The following is a 26138-nucleotide window of genomic DNA, read 5'->3' as shown; positions in this document are numbered from 1 at the left end:
TCACCCACATATTTCCGACAAAAACGAGTTTTTGCCAAAAAGGTAGACTTGAGTGTGACCAAGTCCATTGAACCTTGTTGCAAATGGTCCAACTCGTCCCGAATTCTGTCAAGATCGGAAGAAGTTCGGTATTCTTTGAAGAATTCCTTCTTAAACTCCTCCCATGTCAAGTTCATGCATTGCTCTTCACCATATAAGTTGATTTTGTCGTCCCACCACAACTTGGCTTCTTCCCTCAACATACTAGAACCATACCTCGCCTTCCTTTCGGGAGGACACTCCGCGGTACGGAAAGCTCCCTCGATATCGGAAATCCAACACGTGCTTTTCAACGAATCTCGCACCCCATTAAACATCGGAGGTTGAGTATCCTTGAAATTTTTGTAGTGGAAGTCCCGCTTTCCACCCCCACCATTACCTTCACCCCCTTCGCCTCGAGGATAAATGTTTCTAACCTCTAAAGCCTCCTCTATTGCGGCTTTCATTCGATCATTGATCATTTCGGTCACTTGTCCATCGACCGACTCTTAGAAGACCTTTCGAACGTCGTCAAGAAAATCCCTCTTTAGCCTTTTAAAGATGGCCTCAACCTTGGCCGTGAGTTCAACGTCCTCACTCGTACCTCCGTCATTGGTGTCGTGTCCATTTCTCATCTTCATTCTATAAAACGAAGTAAATTAAGCAACAATACGAAAGGACTTAATCCATATGTATATACATATACACCACACTACCCCGTCTTGCTCAACAATCATCGTACATCGCTTGTTTGACACGATTTGAACCCGTAACAATGGTAGCTAATCATTGTTACGTGAGCACATCGCATTAACTCACTAGTACCACATCTATCTCGCTTGACGATTTCAAATACCACACAAAATAATAGCGCATGATTAGTTCACATAAACCTATGCACTAATCAAAACCCGATCCAACCCAAAGTCCTACAAGTCCCGCATAACGCGCACACAAAAGTCTAAGTCTAGGCGCCTATCTCAAGTCACCTAAATCCCTTAGACCATGCTCAGATACCACTTGTAACAACCCAAACCAAACCACAAACAACCCGCGTGAAAATAGCAAATAATTTTTTTTTGCTGGAACAGCATATGGCGCGGCGCGCCAGAAGGCCGCGCGGCGCGCCATTCTGGTCTGTCCAAAAAGTCTTGAAATGCTAAAAAGATTGGCCACTTCCCGACATAATTAGACAAAACGCTTATAACAACATATTCAAATATGTAAAACTAACACATTCCATTAATAAAAACGAGTTTTACGAAGCGGGGCCCACATCGGCCGTTTTACGAGTTTAATACAAAATATGAGTTTCGACCATCAAAAAGTTTAAGTACCAAACTACACTACGAGCATGGTGTTTGGGATTAAACTACCCAAGTCTCGGTCAAACTCCAAAAGCTAAATATCCCAAAAGCATTCTCTAATAACGACGGGATCTTTAATCCAAGATGATGCCCTTACCCTTGTCCACAACCGAACCTATAAAAAGGTAAACAACGAGAGGGTAAGCAAAGCTTAGTGAATGCAATAATTATACACATACATATATAATATACCTACTTGTAAATCACTTACACAAACTCTGCATACATGCTAGCAACACAATTAGCTTATAATCTCGAATACAAGCTAGAAATCTCCAATACCACAAGCTAGCATAGCAACGCATATAATATAATTCGAATAATATATTATGCTTACACTTACAACACAAATAACCATGGTTAACCAATCGTACAAGGGAATGGCTCTCGCGAAAACGCCATCGGTGTTCATAACATCCGTTAGGGTACTTAACACCTCGTATCACTAACCCCTAGGGTGGCACCTTAACACCTAGTCACTTCACCCCGAGTGGCATCTTAACACCTCGATGCTTCACTCATTATTTTACGGAGTGGTGTCTTAACACCTCGACACTACACCCCTAGGTGGCATCTTAACACCTCGATGCTTCACCCCGAGTGGCATCTTAACACCTCGATGCTTCACTCATCACGTGAAACGTGGTGTCTTAGCACCTCGACACTACACATTTCAAGCTACAACAAATAGATACATTATATACCTACACATATAATTATTCCGCTCACCTTACACCTTCGGTGAAAGATAATCAAGTCCGAGAACCTTCTATGTAACATACCTATTACATGATACATAATATCAATCACAAACTCAAGTTGGTCAACCCACTAAAACTCCATTCTAGGGTTACCTTGATCCATGGTGCAATTTTGACCCATTTGCAACCCTAACCCTAATATTTGGGTTAACATCCCTAAAACCCTAATTATTATCCAAGTTAGGTCCTAAGACACTTTTCAATACAAGGTTTATGCATCAAACACATACATTTACCCACTTAGGTCTATCATGACCCATTTGACCATTTAAAGTCAATACATCCATTCCGGGTCACCCACTAACCCACTTAACACCCATTTACATATATATAGGTGTGCTAGCAATTTTACTAACTAATTTAGGCTCATAAACATAATTTGATACTTTGAAAACCCTAATTAGTCATCTTTGGGTCTACATGACCCAAATTCACCCAAAACCCCCCAAATTACTAGCAAATGGGTTTTAATGTTCATCACTTACACAAACCCTAACTCTTATACAATTAAAATAAGGAAGTTAGGTTTAGGGCTTACCACAACTATCAAAACGTAGCAAAAGAGGAGATGAACAACTTTAATACCCGAGCTCTAACCCGAAATGGGCTTCTTCTTCCTTAAATGGAGCTTTCTCACTCTTGAATCTCTCTCTCTCACTAGAATTAATGGATGATGATAAAGTGGGTGAAAATGGAGTAATGGGGCTCACCAAAACTGATCCCAAGCCTTAAAGTCGGACCTTAAGTGGTTTTACCAAAATGCCCTCAAAATATCTTGATTAAAAATAAAGTGAGCTGTCAGCCCGTAATGGCGCGGCGTGCCATAAGGCCGCACGGGGCGCCAAATGCCCAGTTCAGCTTCTTTTGCCTTTTAATTAAATACAACCTAAACCTCACAACTTGAATAACTTATACACACAAATGTACAATAAAATATTCGGGTCTTACATTTTGTTTTCTTGCTTGTCGACATATTATTATATATATATATATATATATATAATATATATATATATATATAATTTATATTAATTATATACATATTATATTATATTCTTGTGCATAGTTGACTTGTAATTTTTGCTCCGTTGTCTCGTACATTTACCCCCGGTTTATGTCTCGGTTCCGGTTTCTCGAACGTCTTTTCGTATGCTTTAATATATTGTACTTTATGTTCCGCAACTTGTACTCTTGTAATTTTTAGACGTTTCTTATCAATAAATGGAACCACTTGGATTGTTTCTTGTACATTTGAGCTTTTTGGTCATTTGCGTCTTCAAATAGCCGTTTTCTTCTTTTGTCTTCGCACTTATTTATTTAAACCATTACAACATAAAAATAGAAAAGTAGTAACTAAAAACTTTACATATTGGAAGGATATTGATACTAAATATATGTTCATTTGGAGTACTATCAAAAGGTGTACTGTATTTAAAAGAAATCGCATGTACATTACAGGTGGGTATATGATACAGACCCATTTGTACCATGCACATTTAAATCTTGTGGTCTATCAAAATTATGAATTTTATCGTTTATGATAAAACTATGAACTCACCAACCTTTTGGTTGACACTTTTAAAACATGTTTATTCTCAGGTCATGGCATTTGCTCATTTTAAAGATATTAATTTGAGTCGTTCATGGCATATAGAGGTCAGTACCTCGCAATGGGACCATATGTTGAAGACTTCGTCCAGGTGGATTAGGACGGGTCATCTCACTAACAATCATCACACTTCTAAACAGGCCAAAATGCTCGACCTAAAAACCATGCCTTAAGCCGCGCCGCGGGAGATGAGGTCGCGATGTGGCCTAATGAAGCCAACAGCAACCTTGTTTTGAGCCACAGTTTTTCGCGCGTATGACCTTTTCAAGTCGCGTTTCGCATTCCTTAAGTTCCAAATGTTATTTTCAAGCTCACTAACATAACCTCAAACCATTTTACACTTTACGAACGTGCACTCCACACTCTCCAAATCCGTGTAGCGTTTCAATGGTTCGAGCACTTTCAACTTAGCAATCCAATCAACTAAAATGACGTTGGATCATGCTAAAATCACCAACAATTCCCCCCATTTTAGTATGATCCTTGATTACTAAAGTACCAACAAACAGATAATTAGTGCATAAGTGTAAATGTCACATGGATTGAATTTACACATAGTATATTACTCGTGCAAGAATTCGAAAATCAGGGTGATCTAATAGTTTGAACCCATCAATTCATTTGAAAACCTGTCAATAATATACACACTAGTTCCATACTTTCTACAATTAACCCGACACTATTATAAGCCATGTGTCCCAATCCTCTCATGAACATATCAAAAGCCAAGTCCCAAGCTTTCTTAAGGCGGCTTAACCTCATGTTCAAATAGGTAGTTTCTTTAATCTTGCTCCCGCGATGCAATTTTTCAAGATAACTATTAAGAAGTATTTAACTTCAACCTTCTTTATCTCACGGGTCCGAACACATACTTTGGGATCATATATTTAATGTGTTACAATCTTCAAATAGTAGGCTTTCCTCATTGAATTCAGCTCCTGACGTTGTACTAGAAGGGAATTGGGTATCCCAGTATGGAAGATCTAAATGGACTTCAATCCCACAACATTAGCCATCTTTTGCCGGCTTTCGGCTAATGCTTTTATCAAGTGATTTAGTCAAACTTTGTTGTAACCCAATAAAATCTACATACATCACTTCATTCGTGATGAACCTCATGAAACACTATTTGTCTAGGGCATAAGTGTCTAGCTAGACTTTCACTTGTACATTCAAACACATGCCTTAGTCACGTGACATCCCATAACTAGGGATCACCATGAACTTTCATCTCATTCATTATGACTTCAATCAATTTCCTTTCTTTTGCAATCATTTAAACCAAAGATTTGCCAAGTTCTTATTATACCATAAGAATCTTGTGAGTACTCAAATCAATTGATTGATGAGTCCTTGCATATGTCCATCTCTTACAAGTAATCAATGTAACCATATAATTCATACACCCTTGATAATGTATCCCCATTATCCTTGTGTACACAATTATTACCATTACATTAGACAGTGAGATTATTGTTATAAACATACCCTAGTCAATCCACTTCTAAAACCAAGAAGTAAAGACAATAAGTTTATAATATCGAAAATCTCAACATTAAGACTTTTATCCAAGATACCTCATCTATACCAAGTGCAAAAATGTACAACTTGTAGATGCATTTCCTTCTTGATCAATAGTAAACTCAATACAATTTCAATATGTCTTAGGATCACCATTGTGAACTAAACCATAATTCATGGTTGACTTTAACAAGTATTAAAATACTTAAGTTACATCACAATATATTACCCTAGACATCGCTTGATCTTTTCCAACACCATGCTAAATTGGTCACTTGATGTAATCACATACATCATACCACCAATTTCCATAGCATACCGGTATTTAAAACAAATAAGCAATATCTAATCCCATTCCATATTAAAACCTATTTATTGTACTAACTTATACCATCTTTATAGATATCAAAAGATTTATGGACATAAATAAAGAATCATGGTAATTTTATTTAGTAACAAAAACAGTCACCTCACAATAATGAAAATTATTTTGTGACATTTCTAACGGATTATCACCACCTGTTAAATGGCCTTACAATTTCTATCAATTAAGCCCTTATTTTACCAACAAGTACAATTATCTACAACCAATGAGGGGGTTTCCATGACAATATCCAAAAAAAAAAAGTACAGGTGGTATTCATGTATTCATGTTAATATTCAAAGAATATAAAAACACATTGTTTTATTGACCCTCTATGTATACACAATACAACCATATATACACACACAATATAATACTTACGTTCTATGAAAACTAATTACATTAACCCTTGTATAGAACTTAACCGTTGTTCATAACATAACAAAACTTGTAAACATTGTGACAGAAATCCAAATGTTGAACACAACTGACAAAACCCATCTTCCATAAGAAGACAACCGTTTACCAAAGTCAAACTTTTAAGATTAATTGATTATAAAATTTTAAAGTTTTCCCGACCATTAATCCAATGGTTTATCCAACCATTAATTCAACATGAACAGTAGATGTGGAATCATCTTTCTTCAGATAATAAAAGTTGTAATATCTGAACAAGGACCAACCATAATTTCACCATGGATCATGTAAAATAAAGTGGTCCAATCAAAACATATTATTTCATGGAAAGAACTGAGATTCCATAATAATTAAAATATTTCATTACCATGATAAATTTTCTATATCAAGTATCATGATTACCAATTTTCCAAATTAATACAACACAGATTCCATACTTCAGGAATCTCGATTCCACCACTTGTGTTATGCCTTATCATATATTGATGATAAGTTCCATATTAATACAATTACCGTTCTCGTTTGATTTAGTAACCACGTCACCATATTTCATTCATTTGATGAATCAAAATGAAATCATGGTTCATGAAATGTCCCGTTCATATTGATTATAAACGTTCCATATTAATTGATTTCGTTGCGAGGTTTTGACCTCTATATGAGACGTTTTTCAAAGACTGCATTCGTTTTTAAAACAAACCATAACCTTTATTTTATCGAGATGGTTTAAAGGACATCACCTAGATTATCCAGAAATGATAATCCAAAAAATATCACACTTACACACTACCAATACATATTGGTTTACAATATTAATATGTTACAACAAAGTAAATCTCGAATGCAATTTTAAACAATATTATACAAGCATGCTGACACCAAATCTTGTCCTTATTTGAGCATGCAACAGTGGAAGCTCTTAATAATCACCTGAGAATAAACATGCTTTAAACGTCAACAAAAATGTTAGTGAGTTATAGGTTTAACCTATATATTTATCAAATCGTAATAATAGACCACAAGATTTCATATTTCAATATACATCCCATACATAGAGATAAAAATCATTCATATTGTGAACACCTGGTAACCGACATTAACAAGAAGCATATAAGAATATCCCCATCATTCCGGGACATCCATCAGACATGATATAAAAACTCGAAGTACTAAAGCATCCGCTACAACGGATGAAGTTTGTTAGGCCTAATAGATCTATCTTTAGGATTCGCGTCAATTAGTAGACTCGTTTACTAATTCTTAGGTTACCAAGTAAAAAGGGGCATATTCGGCTTCGATCATTCAACCATAGAAAGTAGTTTCATGTACTTGTGTCTATTTTGTAAAACATTTATAAAGCTGCATGTATTCTCATCCCAAAAATATTAGATTTTAAAAGTGGGACTATAACTCACTTTCATAGATTTTTACTTCGTCGGGAAATAAGACTTGGCCACTGGTCGATTCATGAACCTATAACAAATATGTACATATATATCAAAGTATGTTCAAAATATATTTACAACATTTTTAATACGTTTTACTATTTTAAGTTTATTAAGTCAGCTGTCCTCGTTAGTAACCTACAACTAGTTGTCCACAGTTAGATGTACAGAAATAAATCGATATATATTATCTTGAATCAATCCACGACCCAGTGTATACACGTCTCAGGCTAGATCACAACTCAAAGTATATATATTTTTGGAATCAACCTTAACCATGTATAGCTAACTCCAACATTACTGCATATAGAGTGTCTATGGTTGTTCCAAATAATATATATACATAGGTCGATATGATATGTCAAAACATTTTCATACGTGTCTATGGTATCCCAAGATTACATAATATATTAGAATACATGTATAATACATTATGAGTTAGCTAGGATATGATTAATATAGATTTGTTACCAATTTTCACGTAGCTACAACAAGAAAAATTATCCAATCTTGTTTTACCCATAACACAAGTGGTGAAATCGAGATTCCTGAAGTTTGGAATCTGTATTGTACTAATTTGGAAAATTGGTAATCATGATACTAGATATAGAAAATTTATCATGGTAATGAAATATTTTAATTATTATGGAATCTTAGTTCTTTTCATGAATTAATATGTTTTAAGTAGACCACCTTATTTTACATGATCCATGGTGAAATTATGGTTGGTCCATGTTCAGATATTAAAACTTTTATTATCTGAAGAAAGATGATTCCACATCTACCGTTCATGTTGAATTAATGGTTGGATAAACCATTGGATTAATGGTCGGGAAAATTTTAAAAGTTTATAATCAATTAATCTTAAAAGTTTGACTTTGGTAAACGGTTGTCTTCTTATGGAAGATGGGTTTTGTCAATTGTGTTCAACGTTTGGATTTCTGTCACAACGTTTACGAGTTTTGTTATGTTATGAATAGCAGTTACGTTCTATACAAGGGTTAATGTTATTAGTTTTCATAGAACGTAAGTATTATATTGTGTGTATGGTTGTACTGCGTATACATGGAGGGTCAATAAAAGAATGTGTTTTTATATTCTTTGAATATTAACATGAATACATGAATACCTCCTGTACTTTTTTTTTGGATATTGTCATGGAAACCCCCTCATGGGTTGTAGATAATTGTGCTTGTTGGTAAAACAAGGGCTTAATTGATAGCAATTGTAAGGCCATTTAACGGGTGGTGATAATCCGTTAGAAATGTCACAAAATAATTTTCATTATTGTGAGGTGACTGTTTTTGTTACTAAATAAAATTACCATAAGTCTTTATTTATATCCATAAATATTTTGATATCTATAAAGATGGTATAAGTTAGTACAATAAATATGTTTTAATATGAATGAGATTAGATATTGCTTATTTGTTTTAAATACCGGTATGCTATGGAAATTGGTGGTATGATGTATGTGATTACATCAAGTGACCAATTTAGCATGGTGTTGGAAACGATCAAGCGATATCTAGGGTAATATATTGTGATGTGACTTAAGTATTTTAATACTTGTTAAAGTCAACTATGGATTATGGTTTAGTTCACAATGGTGATCCTAAGACATATTGAAATTGTATTGAGTTTACTATTGATCAAGAAGGAAATGCATCTACAAGTTGTACGTTTTTGCACTTGGTATAGATGAGGTATCTTGGATCAAAGTTTTAATGTTGAGATTATTGATATTATAAACTTATTGTCTTTACTTCTTGGTTTTAGAAGTGGATTGTCTAGGGTATCTTTATAACAATAATCTCACTGTCTAATGTAATGGTAATAATTGTGTACACAAGGATCATGGGGATACATTATCAAGGGTGTATGAATTATATGGTTATATTGATTACTTGTAAGAGATAGACATATGCAATGACTAATCAATCAATTGATCTGAGTACTCACAAGATTCTTATGGTATAATAAGAACTTGGCAAATCCTTGGTTTAAAGGATTGCAAAAGAAAGGAAATTGATTGAGGTCATAATGAATGAGATGAAAGTTCATGGTGATCCCTAGTTATGGGATGTTACGTGACTAAGGCATGTGTTTGAATGTACAAGTGAAAGTCTAGCTAGACACTTATGCCCTAGATAAATAGTGTTTCCTGAGGTTGATCAAGAATGAAGTGATGTATGTGGATTTGGTTGGGTTACAACAAAGTTTGATTAAATCACTTGATAAAAGCATTAGCCGGAAGCCGGCAAAAGATGGCTAATGTTGTGGGATTGAAGTCCATTTAGATCTTTCATAGTAGGATACCCAATTCCCTTCTAGTACAACGTCAGGAGCTGAATTCAATGAGGAAAGCCTACTATTTGAAGATTGGAACACATTAAATATATGATCCCAAAGTATGTGTACGGACCCGTGAGATAAATAAGGTTGAAGTTAAATACTTCTTAATAGTTGTCTTGAAAAATTGCATCGCGGGAGCAGGATTAAAGAAATTACCTATTTGAACATGAGGTTAAGCCGCCTCAAGAAAGCTTGGGACTTAGCTTTTGATATGTTCATGAGAGGATTGGGACACATGGCTTATAATAGTGTCGGGTTAATTGTAAAAAGTATGGAACTAGTGTGTATATTATCGACAGGTTTTCAAATGAATTGATGGGTTCAAACTATTAGAGCACCCTGATTTTTGAATTCTTGCACGTGTAATATACTATGAGTAAATTCAATCCATGTGACATTTACACTTATGCACTAATTATCTTTTTGTTGGTACTTTAGTAATCGAGGATCATACTAAAATGGGGGGGGGGGGATTGTTGGTGATTTTAGCATGATCCAACGTCATTTTAGTTGATTGGATTGCTAAGTTGAAAGTGCTCGAACCATTGAAATGCTACACGGATTTGGAGATTGTGGACTGCACGTTCGTAAAGTGTAAAATGCTTTGAGGTTATGTTAGTGAGCTTGGAAATATGGAACTTAAGGGATGCGAAACGAGACTTGAAAAGGTCATACACGCGAAAAACTGTGGCTCAAAACAAGGTTGATGTTGGCTTCATTAGGCCGCGGCGCGACCTCATCCCCCGCGGCGCGGCTTAAGGCATGGTTTTGATGTCGAGCATTTTGGCCTGTTTGGAAGTGTGATGCTTTGTTAGCCCGCGGCGCGGCTTAAAACTGGTTCGCTAAAAAGGTGCCTTTTCAACCCAAAAGACACATTTGAACCCCAAACGTTATGGGGTTGTTTCAGGACATTTATGAACGGTTTTTTCATGTATTTGGACTTGTTTAAGTACAAATACATGGGTGTGACATGTAACACCCGGAAATTATAATACATCAGAAAGTGTCGCCAGAAAGCGTCACCAGGAAGTGTTCTCAGAAAGTGTCAGGAAAAATCTACCTATACTTATGCATTTTCAGATTTTGCATCAGAATCAGGGTCAGACAACTTCAGTCCCTGAAGTTGGAAATGAAATCTGTTTTCCCAGGTCTGAGCATCGCCGCGGGCATTTGAGCCGCTCCGCGGGCTAATGCATGACCAGATGGTGATTTTTGTTAAAAAGCTCGACATGGTTTTTCAACTATAAGCCGCGCCGCTGGCCGTGGAGCCGCGCCGCAGCCTATAACTATAGAAAGTGCTGTTTCAACATTTTAAAAAGGGTTAAATGAGGGGTAATGTTGTCTTTTCACGTATGGACGGTTTTATCACCACAAAACTGATCCAAACCTTATCCCAAACTCATTTTCTCCCATTTTCTTCTCATCCACTTCCATGAAATCCTAGAGAGAGAGACGTTCTAGAGAGAGAATTTGGGATTTGAGGAAGAAGAAGAGTGAATCGGGTCAAGTCTCAAGAGTTAAAGTTGTTCACCTCATTCACGGCTACGTTGTGGTAGTGTTGGTAAGTTCTAACTCCGAATTCCATTGTTTGATTTGATATTCAAAGTTAAGGTTTGAACTTGATTTGTTAAGAAACCCATTTAAACTCATTAAGTGAGTTTATTGATGCAAGTAATCGGGTTTAAAATTATTGTTGGTGGGTTTTGGGTTGGTGAACGAATTGGCCATGTTTAGGGCTTGTAAATGGTGTATAATCACTAGTGTTAGTGATTATAGAAGTGTTGGAAACTATATTAGGTGTATTTGGTTGACTATTTTTGAAATGGGTCAAAATTAGAGTTTATGTGTCAAATTGGGCAAGATAGGTGTTTAACACTTATGATTTGGTTTAATTGGTGTATTGGGACCATTCTCACTTGTGTTAGTGATTATTGGTTAGTTTAGGCGCGGTTTATGTTTGAAAGTGCTTTTGGGTCAAAATTGCACTAAGTGTCAATTTTGGTTGTTTTGTAAATCCACCCTAATTGTGTTGTTTGTATTGTGATAAATGGAATAGGTGCTTTCCATTGGCGATTTCGGATTTTGGTTTTGCATCCATCAATATTTCAAGGTGAGTGTCAATATACTATGTGCATATGTATGTATAGGATGGGTGCGGGTCGGGTGAAGTGATCCTCGGCTATAGAGCTCACTTCCCATATAGGTGGATTTGATGGACTTGTGTAATAGGTCCAAATGGCACGATTGTGCGTTTTGGTTGACCACCTTTGACGAGGTGCACACTTTGTGTGTACGATATCACATGGTCTTGTGATATGGATAATCCTGATGGCGTGGGATTGGTATTTGAGATGTGGTTGAGTAACCCCGATGATGTGGATTTTTATAATCCCGGGACCGTGGGTTTTGATTTGGGAGGTGAATCACGTGTGGCGCTGATTTACGATGATGAGTGTAGTTTCAGTCATCTTATTAAGGTAGTGGTCACGTGTGGTGCGGATTCACTAAGGCTCATGTAGTTTCGGCCAACCTCGATGTTGTTGTGGTATTGAAGATAGTAGTCGCGTGTGGTGCGGATTTACTAAGGTTCGTGTAGTTTCGGCCAATCTTCATTTGGTATTGGGTTAAGGGGTTAACCTTGGGCGGTTTACGCTTTGTTATATATATATATATATATATATATATATATATATATATATATATATATATATATATATATATATATATATATATATATATATATATATATATATATATATATATATATATATATATATATATATATATATATATATATATATATTGATGTATTGTTGTGATGTAGCTAACCCTCCGGGTGTAGTTTATTGGCGTTGTACATATCGTTGTTGGTGTACTTACATTGTGGATATATTAGTTTTTTGTATAGCGCTCGTACGGTATGCTTAGGTTAGCTTGCCTTTATGCTTGGATGCTCCGGTATGTGCTATTTGATTATTATTATTGTGTGGCGTGTCTATTTTATGCATATGTATGTATGTATGTAGTATATTCGCACTCACTAAGCGTTAGCTTACCCTCTCGTTGATATTATTTTTATAGGTTCGCAAGGTGGCGGCTCGGGTAAGCGTGAGAACTAGTGGACTTGTGTAGGTTGATGTATAAGACTTGCTTTTGGATCGATTTAGGATTGGGTAGTGTTTTCCCAATCACCATGCTCGGTTTTGTTGGAAATTAAACTAATCGGGTCGAAACTATCTTTTGACGATGTAAACGAGTTTTGGTAAACTATGATGTGTACGCCCGTTTGGATATTTAAACTTATGTATTAAATGTTTTAAAGTTGTCCAAACTTACTATTGTAATGGAAGCGTTTTGGAAATATAATTGGGACCTTAATGTTAATAATATTAATGTATTATGAAAGAAAAATTTTTACGGGCCGTAAAATGTATGATGGGTTGGGTCGTTTCAAGTGGTATCAGAGCAAGGTCTAAGGGATTTAGGCGACTTGAGATAGATGCCTAGACTTAGACTTTTGTGTGTGCTTAATTTTTGCGGGACTTGTAGGTGAACGGGTCGGACGGGGACTTGGTTTGTGACTTAGCGTGTAGCTGAACTAACTAGGATTGTGGGTTGTGTTGCGATGTAATTCTTGCGTGTGTTTATATCGCGTAGAATTTTTGTTTGTGTTGGTTTATATCATTGAGCGAGATAGTCGTTGTACTAATGAGTTGAGAAGGCGTGTGCACGTAATAATGACTAGCTACCATTGTTACTAGTACAAATCGTGTCTAACAAGTGATGTAAGACGATTGTTGAGCAAGATGGGGCGATGTTGTGTGTGTGGTTTTACGCGTTCGTTGTTTAATCATTTGCATTCTTTAGATGAATACGAGAAGTGAGACTTCGAGGACGAATCAAAGCGACGACGATGAGTTTAACGCTAGAGTTGCGGCCGCCGTTGCGGAGCAATTGTGAGTGTTACGAGAAGAAATGGATAGGAAGTATTCCGAATTTTGAAGTAGTGGTGAAATGGAGCGTTGACATAAGAGCTTCATGAGGACTAAACCTCCAATGTATGACGGGAAACCGGATCCTTTGATAAGCACAACATGGATCTCGGATGTGGAAGGGTGTTTTCGCACTATTAAATGCCCTCCCGAGAAGATGACAAGACTCGCTACTAGCTTGTTGCGGGGTAGGGCGAAGGATTGGTTGGATGGTAAAATTGATATGGTTGGTGGTGAATCGTTTATGGGGTTATCGTGGGACGATTTTAAGAAGGAATTCTTCGAGGAGTTCCGGACGCAAGCCGATTTGGCAGAATTGCGTGACGAGTTGCGAAATTTGCAGCATGGTTCAATGGATTTGAGTACTCTCAAGATGACCTTTATGGCGAGGCTCGTTTTTACCCGGAGTATAACAGAAGGGATAGTATGTTGATGGGAGATTTCTATCAAACTTTGAATGATGACTTGCGGAGCAAGATTAGCCTTGGTCAAGTGAACTCGTTTGCGGAGTTATTCGCCGTGGCTAGGGGTTTCGAATCGCATTCGAAATCGATAGTTGGTGAACCTTCAAGTAAGAGAACTAAGGGTGCAAGTGTGAGCAGGGGTGGTACACGGACGGGTATATTGGATTCTAGTGCGTCTAGGTGTTACAATTGTGGCGTGAGGGGTTACAAGTTTTGGGAATGTTCGGTGATAAAGGGTGATGGTACGGTGTGCTTCAATTGCCAAAGAGAAGGACATCACAAGTCGGAGTGTCCCGAGTTAGCGGGGACGGGTGTAACCCGTGGCCAATTGGGTCGAAATACTCTATTAAGAAAGTGTTCGCACGATTATAGTATCAATCCGGTGACAGATTCTTTACCCACTAATCCATATTTCTCCAACAATTTAATAGAGTATTTCTCAAGAATCGGGCCGGGAGAATTTGTGATGTTTTGAAGGTATGATGATTATGAAGGAATGGATTTTGGTGTATGGTTGGATAATTATGGACTTGTGGGATATATTCACTTATATTGATTGCACGAGAAGTTGCATTAATACTGCCAATAATCATCGGGTACGCTTGTTCATCTCTATCATTTGTGTTTAAATGATTTGTTTATAAATATGAAAGTTGGTCATTGATTTTGGATTGATTGATTATAATTATAGTTGATATTGACATAACAACACGATTGTTGAATCCAAAATTGAGACTTTCATAATCTGGTGACAAAACGTTGTAAACGTGTTTAATAAAGTAATATGTGTCTGAACCATGATTTCATTTTGCTTCATTAAATGAATGAAATATGGTGACGTGGTTACTAAATCAAACGGGAACGGTAATTGTATTAATATGGAACTTATCATCAATATATGATAAGGCATAACACAAGTGGTGGAATCGAGATTCCTGAAGTATGGAATCTGTGTTGTATTAATTTGGAAAATTGGTAATCATGATACTTGATATAGAAAATTTATCATGGTAATGAAATATTTTAATTATTATGAAATCTCAGTCCTTTCCATGAATTAATATGTTTAAGTGGACCACTTTATTTTACATGATCCATGGTGAAATTATGGTTGGTCCATGTTCAGATATTAAAACTTTTATTATCTGAAGAAAGATGATTCCACATCTACCGTTCATGTTGAATTAATGGTTGGATAAACCATTGGATTAATGGTCGGAAAAACTTTATAAGTTTATAATCAATTAATCTTAAAAGTTTGACTTTGGTAAACGGTTGTCTTCTTATGGAAGATGAGTTTTTTCAATTGTGTTCAACGTTTGGATTTCTGTCACAACGTTTACAAGTTTTGTTATGTTATGAACATCGATTACGTTCTATACAAGGGTTAATGTAATTAGTTTTCATAGAACGTAATTATTATATTGTGTGTGTGTGTGTGTATATATATGGTTGTACTGTGTAGACATGGAGGGTCAATAAAAGAATGTGTTTTTATATTCTTTGAATATTAACATGAATACATGAATACCTCCTGTATTTTTTTTTTGGATATTGTCATGGAAACCCCCTCATGGGTTGTAGATAATTGTGCTTGTTGGTAAAACAAGGGCTTAATTGATAGCAATTGTAAGATCATTTAACTGGTGGTGATAATTCGTTAGAAATGTCATAAAATAATTTTCATTATTGTGAGGTGACTGTTTTTGTTACTAAATAAAATTACCATGAGTCTTTATTAATTGGTGATTTATGTCCATAAATCTTTTGATATCTATAAAGATGGTATAAGTTAGTACAATAAATATGTTTTAATATGGAATGGGATTAGATATTGCTTATTTGTTTTAAATACCGGTAGGCTTTGAAAATTGGTGGTACGATGTATGTGATTACATCAAGTGACCAATTTAGCATGGTGTTGAAAAAGATTAAGCGATGTCTAGGGTAATATATTGTGATGTGACTTAAGTATTTTAATACTTGTTAAAGTCAACCATGGATTATGGTTTAGTTCACAATGGTGATCCTAAGACATATTGAAATTGTATTGAGTTCACTATTGATCAAGAAGGAAATGCATCTACAAGTTGTACGTTTTTGCACTTGGTATAGATGAGGTATCTTGGATCAAAGTCTTAATGTTGAGATTATTGATATTATAAACTTATTGTCTTTAATTATTGGTTTTAGAAGTAGATTGACTAGGGTATATTTATAACAATAATCTCACTGTCTAATATAATGGTAATAATTGTGTACACAAGGATAATGAGGATACATTATCAAGGGTGTATGAATTATATGGTTACATTGATTACTTGTAAGAGATGGACATATGCAAGGACTAATCAATCAATTGATTTGAGTACTCACAAGATTTTTATAGTATAATAAGAACTTGGCAAATCCTTGGTTTAAAGGATTGCAAAATAAAGGAAATTGATTGAAGTCATAATGAATGAGATGAAAGTTCATGGTGATCCCTAGTTATGGGATGTCACGTGACTAAGGCATGTGTTTGAATGTACAAGTGAAAGTCTAGCTAGACACTTATGCCCTAGAAAAATAGTGTTTCGTGAGGTTCATCACGAATGAAGTGATGTATGTGGATTTTGTTGGGTTACAACAAAGTTTGACAAAATCACTTGATAAAAGAATTAGCCGGAAGCAAGCAAAAGATGGCTAATGTTGTGGGATTGAAGTCCATTTAGATCTTTCATAGTGGGATACCCAATTCCCTTCTAGTACAACGTCAGGAGCTGAATTCAATGAGGAAAGCCTACTATTTGAAGATTGGAACACATTAAATATATGATCCCAAAGTATGTGTACGGACCCGTGAGATAAATAAGGTTGAAGTTAAATACTTCTTAATAGTTGTCTTGAAAAATTGCATCGCGGGAGCAGGATTAAAGAAATTACCTATTTGAACATGAGGTTAAGCCGCCTCAAGAAAGCTTGGGACTTAGCTTTTGATATGTTCATGAGAGGATTGGGACACATGGCTTATAATAGTGTCGGGTTAATTGTAAAAAGTATGGAACTAGTGTGTATATTATCGACAGGTTTTCAAATGAATTGATGGGTTCAAACTATTAGAGCACCCTGATTTTCGAATTCTTGCACGTGTAATATACTATGAGTAAATTCAATCCATGTGACATTTACACTTATGCACTAATTATCTTTTTGTTGGTACTTTAGTAATCGAGGATCATACTAAAATGGGGGGGGGGGGGATTGTTGGTGATTTTAGCATGATCCAACGTCATTTTAGTTGATTGGATTGCTAAGTTGAAAGTGCTCGAACCATTGAAACGCTACACGGATTTGGAGAGTGCAGAGTGCACGTTCGTAAAGTGTAAAATGGTTTGAGGTTATGTTAGTGAGCATGGAAATAACATTTGGAACTTAAGAAATGCAAAACGCGACTTGAAAAGGTCATACGCGCGAAAAACCATGGCTCAAAACAAGGTTGATGTTGGCTTCATTAGGCCGCGGCGCGGCTTAAGGCATGGTTTTGATGTCGAGCATTTTGGCCTGTTTGGAAGTGTGATGCTTTGTTAGCCCGCGGCGCGGCTTAACACTGGTTCGCTAAAAAGGTGCCTTTTCAACCCAAAAGACACATTTGAACCCCAAACGTTATGGGGTTGTTTCAGGACATTTATGAACGATTTTTTCATGTATTTGGACTTGTTTAAGTACAAATACATGGGTGTGACATTTCAAGCATTATGTGGGTTCATATGAAAATGTGTGACTCTTTAAATACACTTTTTGACCCATTATAAATATATGGATTCATTTCCATATGAATGGTTAGACACTTTACACAATGTTCCAGATTTTGAACATGTCTAACACACTTTCAACACAAAACTTCCAGATTTATACAATCTACAATTGCAAGGAACAATTATCTTTTGGTTAAGACGATTGTTCATACTAGTCTTATCCTAATAGTGATTTCGTGTAACTCGTGGACATGTGGGTCGAAATACTCTATTAAGAAAGTGTTCGCACGATTCTTGTATCAATCCGGTGACAGATTCTTTACCCACTAATCCATATTTCTCCAACAATAATTATCAAATAAATTATTATCGTTCGAGATTTATTCATAACTTTTAAAGTTTAAATCATCAGATTAATCATTCGGCGATTAATTATTTAGTTTTATCAAACACAGGTGATTTGTAAACTACCATTTTTAAGTCGTAAATCACCCATCACCCATCATTATCATTATATATGTAATACGACTATAACAACGAGTTGCAGACAAAGTGTATTTATGTACTCCGTATAAAAGTTTGCAGTCAGTCACTCGCATCTATATCATATAAAAGCTTATACCATTCATCATTAAACACTCTAAAAATAGAGACAAATGTGTTTGATATCATATATATTTTGCAAATAGCAAATATATGTTTGATAAGATCTTAAATACTTTTTTTCCCTTTAAAAAAAACTCCAAAAATCGTCGGCTAACAAATATAGATTACAAAGTCAACTTCTGGAAAAGAAGAATCTCAAGTAGAAAATAGTTGGCAATTTGACCCATTCCATTCCTAGTTGCACAACTACTTCAATTCCTTTTATTTTTTCATTTAATCATTTAATTATCTTCATATACTTTCTTCCCCATTGCACACACAAACACATTCAACTTCAAAAAGATATGGAACAATGGTACAAGCATTTCAGCCACCCGCACAACCTAATCATGCACCAACTGCCCGAAACCATCGAAGTCAACTGTTCCGGTTGCAACTCTTCTTGCACCCAAACCGTATTCGTTTGCTGGCAATGCAACTTTTTCCTTCACGAACAATGTTATCGAGCCACTCGATCCTTAAAACATCCATTACATCCTTTACATCCCTTAAGTTTAATTCCTTTCCCTACTTATCCATCCAATTCATTCTACTGCAATTCATGTAACATCATCGGAACCGGCTTTTCTTATTCATGCGCTAATTGTGAATTCGACCTTCATGTTCAATGCGCTTATTCCATTTCCATGGCTGCTGCAAGTTTTCAAAACTCTCATCAGTTTCAAGAACTAGTTCCACCAACTTGGAACGAACATAATTCTGTCGTTGATCATAACGCTGTCCCCTTGTTTTCGTATGAGCCTCTAAATTCCATTTCCGATCGATATCATTCTTCGAGTCTTGATCTACCTTACGATTCTGTTCATCAAAATTCAATTCCTATGACTGCACAAGATTCGTCCATGGCGGCTCAAAATCTTGATGATTCTCATAATTCGATCCCTAGTGTCCAATATCCGTCTATTGATGCCATTCCAACGAGTCTGATTCCTACCGCGCATGATTCAATTCTTCAAAATGAGCCTTCTATTTCCGTTCCAACGAGCTCTCAAAAACCGCCTAATATTAGCCAAAATCCCTCCATGGCTCAAAGTGAACCTTCCGTTTTTATTCCTACTGCTCCATCGAATCCAATTCCGAGCACCCAAGATTCATCAACATCTCAAACCAAACCTTCTGTGACTCAAAATGAATCAAAAGATAATAAAATCATGCATTTCAGCCACCCACATAATTTAACTGCGATCGATTTAAAAGAAGATGAAGAAAATGAAGTTACGTGTTCAGGATGTGAGGACACTGTAATTGGTAAGGGCTATTCGTGTGTCGAACCAACTTGTGACTTTCATCTTCATGAATCATGTTTTCAATTAAAAAAAGTGCTTGATCACAAATCGCACCCTGAGCACCAGTTGACTCTCCTCGCATTAGCCCCGTACAATAACAAAAACGGAGAGTTTACATGTAACGCATGTTTTAGTGATGGAACAGGTTTTTGTTATCACTGTTCTGTTTGTAAGTTTGACCTACACATTCAATGTGTAAGCTTGCCTGAAACAATGAAACGAAGCGATCACGAGCACTTGCTTAAGTTATTTTATTCTTGTCCGGTAAAAAATGAGGATTATACGTTTTCTTGTGATGTGTGTCATGGTGAAGTTCAAAAGGATCGTTGGGTATATTATTGTGAATCGTGTGATTATGGCACACATTTGGGTTGTGTTGATTGTGATGAATGTGAAGCGGATAGTATTAATGATGCAGAAGCGCAGCTTAATAGCGTTATGGATGCACGAGCCCAGCTCGAGCGGCTGCAGCTTCAAATGCAAATGGCTAGACAGCAAGCGCAGCTTATGGCTAGTATGGGTGCCAGCCTGGCTAACTTGGTATAAGTTTTGTTGCCTGGAAGTCCATAGGAAACTGATGTGGCTCGATCTTATTTGATGATTACGTCATTAACCTGTAACTACTCTTCATGTACTTTTTCAGTCGCGTTAATTATTCATCTTAACCATTTCAAGATAGCATGGTGATTGAAAACCTGCGTCATTTCAAAATGTCTCAGGTTCAAAACTTACTGTTTTGGGATTGTCCAAGAAAAGGGTCGAAAACGGTCACTTGATACCCGGATAGGCCTAGTAGCCTCAATAGAGAAAACCTAAAACATTTACCCGTTAATTATTCATCTTTGTAATGTGTTACTTCTTCTCATTTACTGTAACTTGTTTACTTGTAAAAAATTGTTCGCCAATCGTCATATAACGTACAAAGATATTTCATTTTCAGTCCATTATGGGCTGTTTGGAGTTGCGTTTTGAAACTAGTTAGTGTTAGACGATACATATATATTAGGTAGGGTGAAGGGATAAAATTTTCCTACCCTGGAAAGGTGAGTATTATTACCACCGTACTATTGGTTGAGTGGTAAAAAGACTCAATTGGTTCTGGGCCCGTATCCTTGAAAAAATAGGCGCAGGTTCAAATCCTGGGGGAAGTTTTCTCCAAAGTTGTCTCTCTGGTATCTTTCACTCTATGCGGGCCAAGCAATTAACCTAAAGCATTCCGGGTACGCTTTGCGCGATGGATGCGAAGAGTTTTTTCTTAACGGGTGTGTGGGTGGCAAAGGAGATGATTCGATCCCAAAATTGCAGTTCTAAAAAAAGGTGAGTATTATTTATTTAGATGTACGTGGTCTAACTAGATTATCCCGAATCTTTCATGATCACCATAAGATATGTTGTTAGAACGCACGGCAACTGCTTCATACTAATTTATCTGCATCATTTGCAGAACGAAAATAATCAGGTGTTAGGCATGAATAATTTGTCAACATAATCTTTGATGTTAAGTTTGAAAAATGTAATAGATCAAAGGTGTTTCATCAATTTGTCATCAAACAGAAACCACATATGTTCACATTACAAAATATAATTAGAAAAGTACAGGTACAAGACAATTTAACTCCACAAATTTCAGTCCAGGTTTATTTTCCAAAACCATCACTCATATTCTCATATTAATAAACAAACAGATATGTATACCAAATGCTTACTCACAAAGCACACAAATATGTATCCATAACTCAGTATTAGGTACGAACAGTCGCTTAGCAAACAAAAGCCGCCTCAACATGATTATCGTCACAGTAGAGACCCGGGTGTTGAGTGAACCCCTGTTTCTTTAGCAACTTCCTAGCCTCAGTAACGAGCTGGGAATTACTAACACGACCATCTGATTCTTCAATAATCGTTTGAATCGCATTACTAAGAGCCCCATAAGCTTGATCCGGTTTGCCACTTGGAGTGGCATCAGCTGACGTCTCGTGCGTCTGACACCCGCTGATCAAAATACCGTTTTCTGGCAACTCGCGTTTATTCGATCCAGCATACGCCTCTTCTTTCCTCCCCACTTTCGTTTCCATTGCGGGTTTTGCGTAGTCCGAATCATTATCGAGTTTTTGCTTCAGAAACTCTTGAGCTAAGCTCCCAACCATACCAAGAAAACCGCCACTACCACTTTCACCACCACCAACATTGTTGCCTTGAAACTTGTTTAATAAAACATTCATGAACTTTTTCACCTTCGGACTCGAATCTTCACCGAACATATCAAATAATGTCGGTCTTACTTTCCCGACATCGATATCTTCTTTGCCGGTTTGTTGTTTTAGTATGTCAATTAGGGTTGAAAGAGGTAAAGATTTGTTTTTAACGTGAAGATTTCCATCGTACGTTTCTTCTTGTTGTCCTTCATCTTCTTCTTCATTGCGTCTATGGCGTAAACCAGAGGGAAGATGAATACCACGAGATTCCAAGGCGGTTTCAGCAGTTTTATGCAAGAAACTTCTAAATCCAAAACCCGATCCAGATCCACTATTTTCGTTTTGTTCTGTATCGTTTTTGTAGCTTTCGCCAATTTGTTCTTTAGCTTCATCGATCAGTCCACCACTGTGGCATGAATCGGATACAATAGTGATTCTGCAGCCATGAGGCACTTTATCAACAAGCTCCCTGAAGTCGTCATCTGTATTTACACACAACAATACAATACCAATATTATGAACATGCTAAAACAATAAATCTACCATTTCTATTTGTGGTATGTTGTAACCAGTGGCGATTCTAGGATGCAAATCCAATGAGGTCCTATACAATTTGAGTGGTACTTTATAAAAAAATTTCTAAATAATGACGATTCACTTCCATAGAAATTCAAAAATTTTAAAAATATATGGGGTCCTATCTATAAATTTAGTGGTGTCCTATAATATTTTAGTAGTATTTTATAAGTATATAAAAATTTTTAATGGGGTCCTTTGACCCCACTTGGTTCCATATAGACTCGCCAATGGTTGTAACAGAATGAAAACTTTCACCACTCGACTCTTCTTCTCACCATCCTTTTGTTACAATTTGTCCATTTTATGTATGTTAACATGACCATATATTGTATATGATGATGTAACTATATTACTGTTATTTCTATATGTATAAGTATGTTATATCATATATTTAATTGTTTTTGCTTATAGAAAGTGCAAACGTATACAGAGCTTACTGTAAAATAGCAATGGATGGAAAGAATCATCTTTATTCCTCAAAAAAAGTGATAAAACATAGGGTAGATTGTTTTAGGATGACAACTCACACACCTCAACACAAAATTTTACACGAATATATACATATTCTCCGCCCCTACTTTTGAAAATGATAATATTATGGTTAGAGGGCACCTCGATACCGCTACCCCTTTAGCGTAAAATGTAGTATATTATATATTGTATATACAACTCATATGACCTGCATTAATTCGATTTATTTCTATTTTCTCAAGTCATGCCATATACTATCTTGGACCAACTTAAAAACCTTGTAGCATCATCATCATCATCATCAAACTTTATCCACACACAAATCATCATCAAAAATGTTTTCAATTCAATTCTCTTAAGTAAGACATGATATTTTTCAAGTAATGATTTTTATTAATTATTAATTATAATACTCTCTATAGTTAAAATTATACAGATCTAACAAACAAGTTTATCGGGTTGCAAAAATAACAGTACTCACTCCAGACAACATAAATCAACTTCTGATACATATTCATAAATAGGTCAAAAGTCATTACAGCAATGTCACATTAGATCTAGCACTTAGCTAAGAAACAGAACCATATCACACTAAACGTAAATTAAATCATTAACTACTTAGATCCAAAGAGTAAGTTTTTACTACTTCACTTCTATAATCAATTATAAACCTACTAGTAATCAATGTTTAAACACCTAAAATTCAGCAATAATTCAAAAACATAAACACAAAACTACCTGTATCAACAGTAATTACCGTTAATTAGGTTAAAATCAGAGGGAACGATACACTCATCATATCCTGTATCATCATCATCACCAGTTTCAGCCGGCAATCGAGTTCCATGACCGCTATAATGAACAAACAAAAAGTCTCCTTCCTCAGCCGATTGAACAAGATCAGCGAGCGCTTTACGGATGTTCCGGCCAGTAGGTTGAGTGTAGGAATCATCGGAATCGATAAGAACGTTGATATCCTCATCGGAGAAACCGTACCGATCGATGAGACAACGGTGCATTCGTTTGACGTCGTTAATGCATCCTTTGAGCTCGGCTTTTGTTCCGGCGTAATTGCATCCGATCAACACTGCTTTCTTCCCCATTTTTTTAGTTTAGAGAAAGTTGGTTGACAGAGAGATATGGATGATTGTATGGATGGATTGATTGGGTTGAAATATGATTGATGAGTGAGGGCGAGATTTACTCTTTTGGTTGTCTTAACGAGCCAATTTGACTGTGATATTTTTTTATTAAATTAAAGACAAAATTGCCAAATTGGTCCCTGTGTTTGTCCAGTTTTTTTTTTTAGTCCCTCTCCCTCAAAATCGTTTTTATTAGTCCTTATTTCTATTTATGAGTCCCAAATTCGTCCCTCTGTTAACTTCTTATGAACGTCCGCTAAGTATAACACACATGCTCCTCACGTGACCGTTTGTATCCTACCCCTTTAAATCAATTACCCCCAAATCAGCCCGTTCGTACTGTATGAAATCGAAAAAATCCTAACCCTAATTTCTTCAAACGAGTACTAACCAGTTTCATACAAGTACGTTAACGCACGCCAAGTGAACGTAAATTTATCGATATGCTGTTACAACAATTCAAATAATATAAATTAAGGTCAAATTATATTAATGAATTTCTGTAATTCAGCAACAAATCCGAATTCAACTTGAAATTAGCACCGCCAATTAGAATTCAGGCTGCGAAGATTATATTCGAAATCTAAACTAGCAGATTAAAAGTAAATTGAAGTAATCAGTAATTAAGTATATTCAAGTAGTAGTTAAAAGAAATCAGGTGAAGTAATTTAGTGAATATACAATAATGATTCGAAGAGATGAACCTTATTGATAATATTTCGGATACGATTCGCGCCGGATGTAAGAGTGTCAGTGGAAGACACCGATTCCGATACCGATTCTAATTCTGATTCCGATTCCGATTCCGACTTTAATTACTATTTTAATTTTTATTTTTATTTTTATTTTAGTGTTAGGAAAGCAGGGGTTGTGGTGATAAATATATACATAGATATAGAAATATTTTGGTTCGTGTGAGATTATATGTTTGCTTTGGTTAGGTGGAGGTTGAGTAGAGGAGTTGAAAAAATGTTCCCGATACCTATTCAAGACTTCTTCGAATCCATTACAACACCTTTCTTCTAGATAAAAACTGAAGCCGTCTTGATCATGTGAGGATGCTGCCAGTTGAAAAAATGTTATAAGATATTACCAAATCATATTTCGCAAATTTTACTATCATAATAAAAATTAAACACTAGCTTCCAAAACCATACCATCTCCAAATCCGTAGCAGGGGATCAAGTTATCTTCATCAAAATACGGGTAATTCTGTTCGTATTGGGTCAGGTAATTTTGCTCGTATTGTGATGGATAAGAATATGATGGTTGAGGGATATTTCCGTACTGATTTCTGTAGGAAGACGATGTTGGTTGATAGGATGGAGAATTATAATTCTCATCCTCTTCCTTTGAAGTCTTGGCACCCATTTAATCCAATCAAATCAATTTATCTACGCACTTTCGAACTAATCAATCTTTTCTATAACAACTTTCTGCAAAGTATACACTGATAATTCAAACGCAAAATAGTTAAAAACTAAATCAGACATTGTATATGTATATATAGTAACCAGTGATATTCATGTGCAATTGTACTTAACGGACGTTCATAAGAAGTTAACAGAGGGACGAATTTGGGACTCATAAATAGAAATAAGGACTAATAAAAACGATTTCGAGGGAGAGGGACTAAAAAAAAGAAATTGGACAAACACAGGGACCAATTTGGCAATTTTGTCTAAATTAAATCAAATACATTATGGTGCTCCATTCCTCCATGTTGTCGGCACAAAATAAAGATTTAAT

General features: G+C 35.9%; 2 protein-coding genes across 2 annotated transcripts in view; one reads left to right on the top strand and one right to left on the bottom strand.

Moving 5' to 3' along the window:
- LOC139897308 (uncharacterized) overlaps window positions 1–20917 on the top strand; it is a 43056-nt gene extending 22139 nt beyond the window's left edge. Inside the window, exon 2 of the mRNA XM_071880003.1 lies at window positions 19019–20917. Within this exon, the coding sequence (XP_071736104.1) occupies window positions 19019–20548 (1530 nt within the window). The 3' untranslated portion in view covers window positions 20549–20917. The remainder of the gene's footprint in view (window positions 1–19018) is intronic.
- Window positions 20918–21521: 604 nt separating this feature from the next.
- On the bottom strand, window positions 21522–24444 carry LOC139902788 (metacaspase-4-like). The gene is made up of 2 exons (XM_071885398.1): window positions 24005–24444; window positions 21522–22679 (listed from the first exon to the last, which is right to left on the bottom strand). Exons 1-2 carry the CDS (start codon window positions 24348–24350, stop codon window positions 21763–21765), a joined length of 1263 nt encoding a protein of 420 aa, XP_071741499.1. The 5' UTR covers window positions 24351–24444; the 3' UTR covers window positions 21522–21762.
- Window positions 24445–26138: the final 1694 nt, after the last annotated feature.

Source organism: Rutidosis leptorrhynchoides, chromosome 3, assembly GCF_046630445.1.
Source record: "Rutidosis leptorrhynchoides isolate AG116_Rl617_1_P2 chromosome 3, CSIRO_AGI_Rlap_v1, whole genome shotgun sequence".
NCBI classification, from domain to species: Eukaryota; Viridiplantae; Streptophyta; class Magnoliopsida; order Asterales; family Asteraceae; genus Rutidosis; species Rutidosis leptorrhynchoides.
The sequence above is the reverse complement of the archived record's forward strand: the minus strand, read 5'-3'. Positions and strand labels throughout refer to the sequence as shown.

Excerpts from the sequence above, each read along its gene's own strand:
- LOC139902788 (XM_071885398.1), bottom strand. The coding sequence starts at position 24,350 with ATGGGGAAGAAAGCAGTGTTGATCGGATGCAATTACGCCGGAACAAAA. Across the intron at positions 22,680-24,004 it reads TGATTTTAACCTAATTAACG|ATGACGACTTCAGGGAGCTT; the intron begins GTAATTACTGTT and ends GTGTAAATACAG.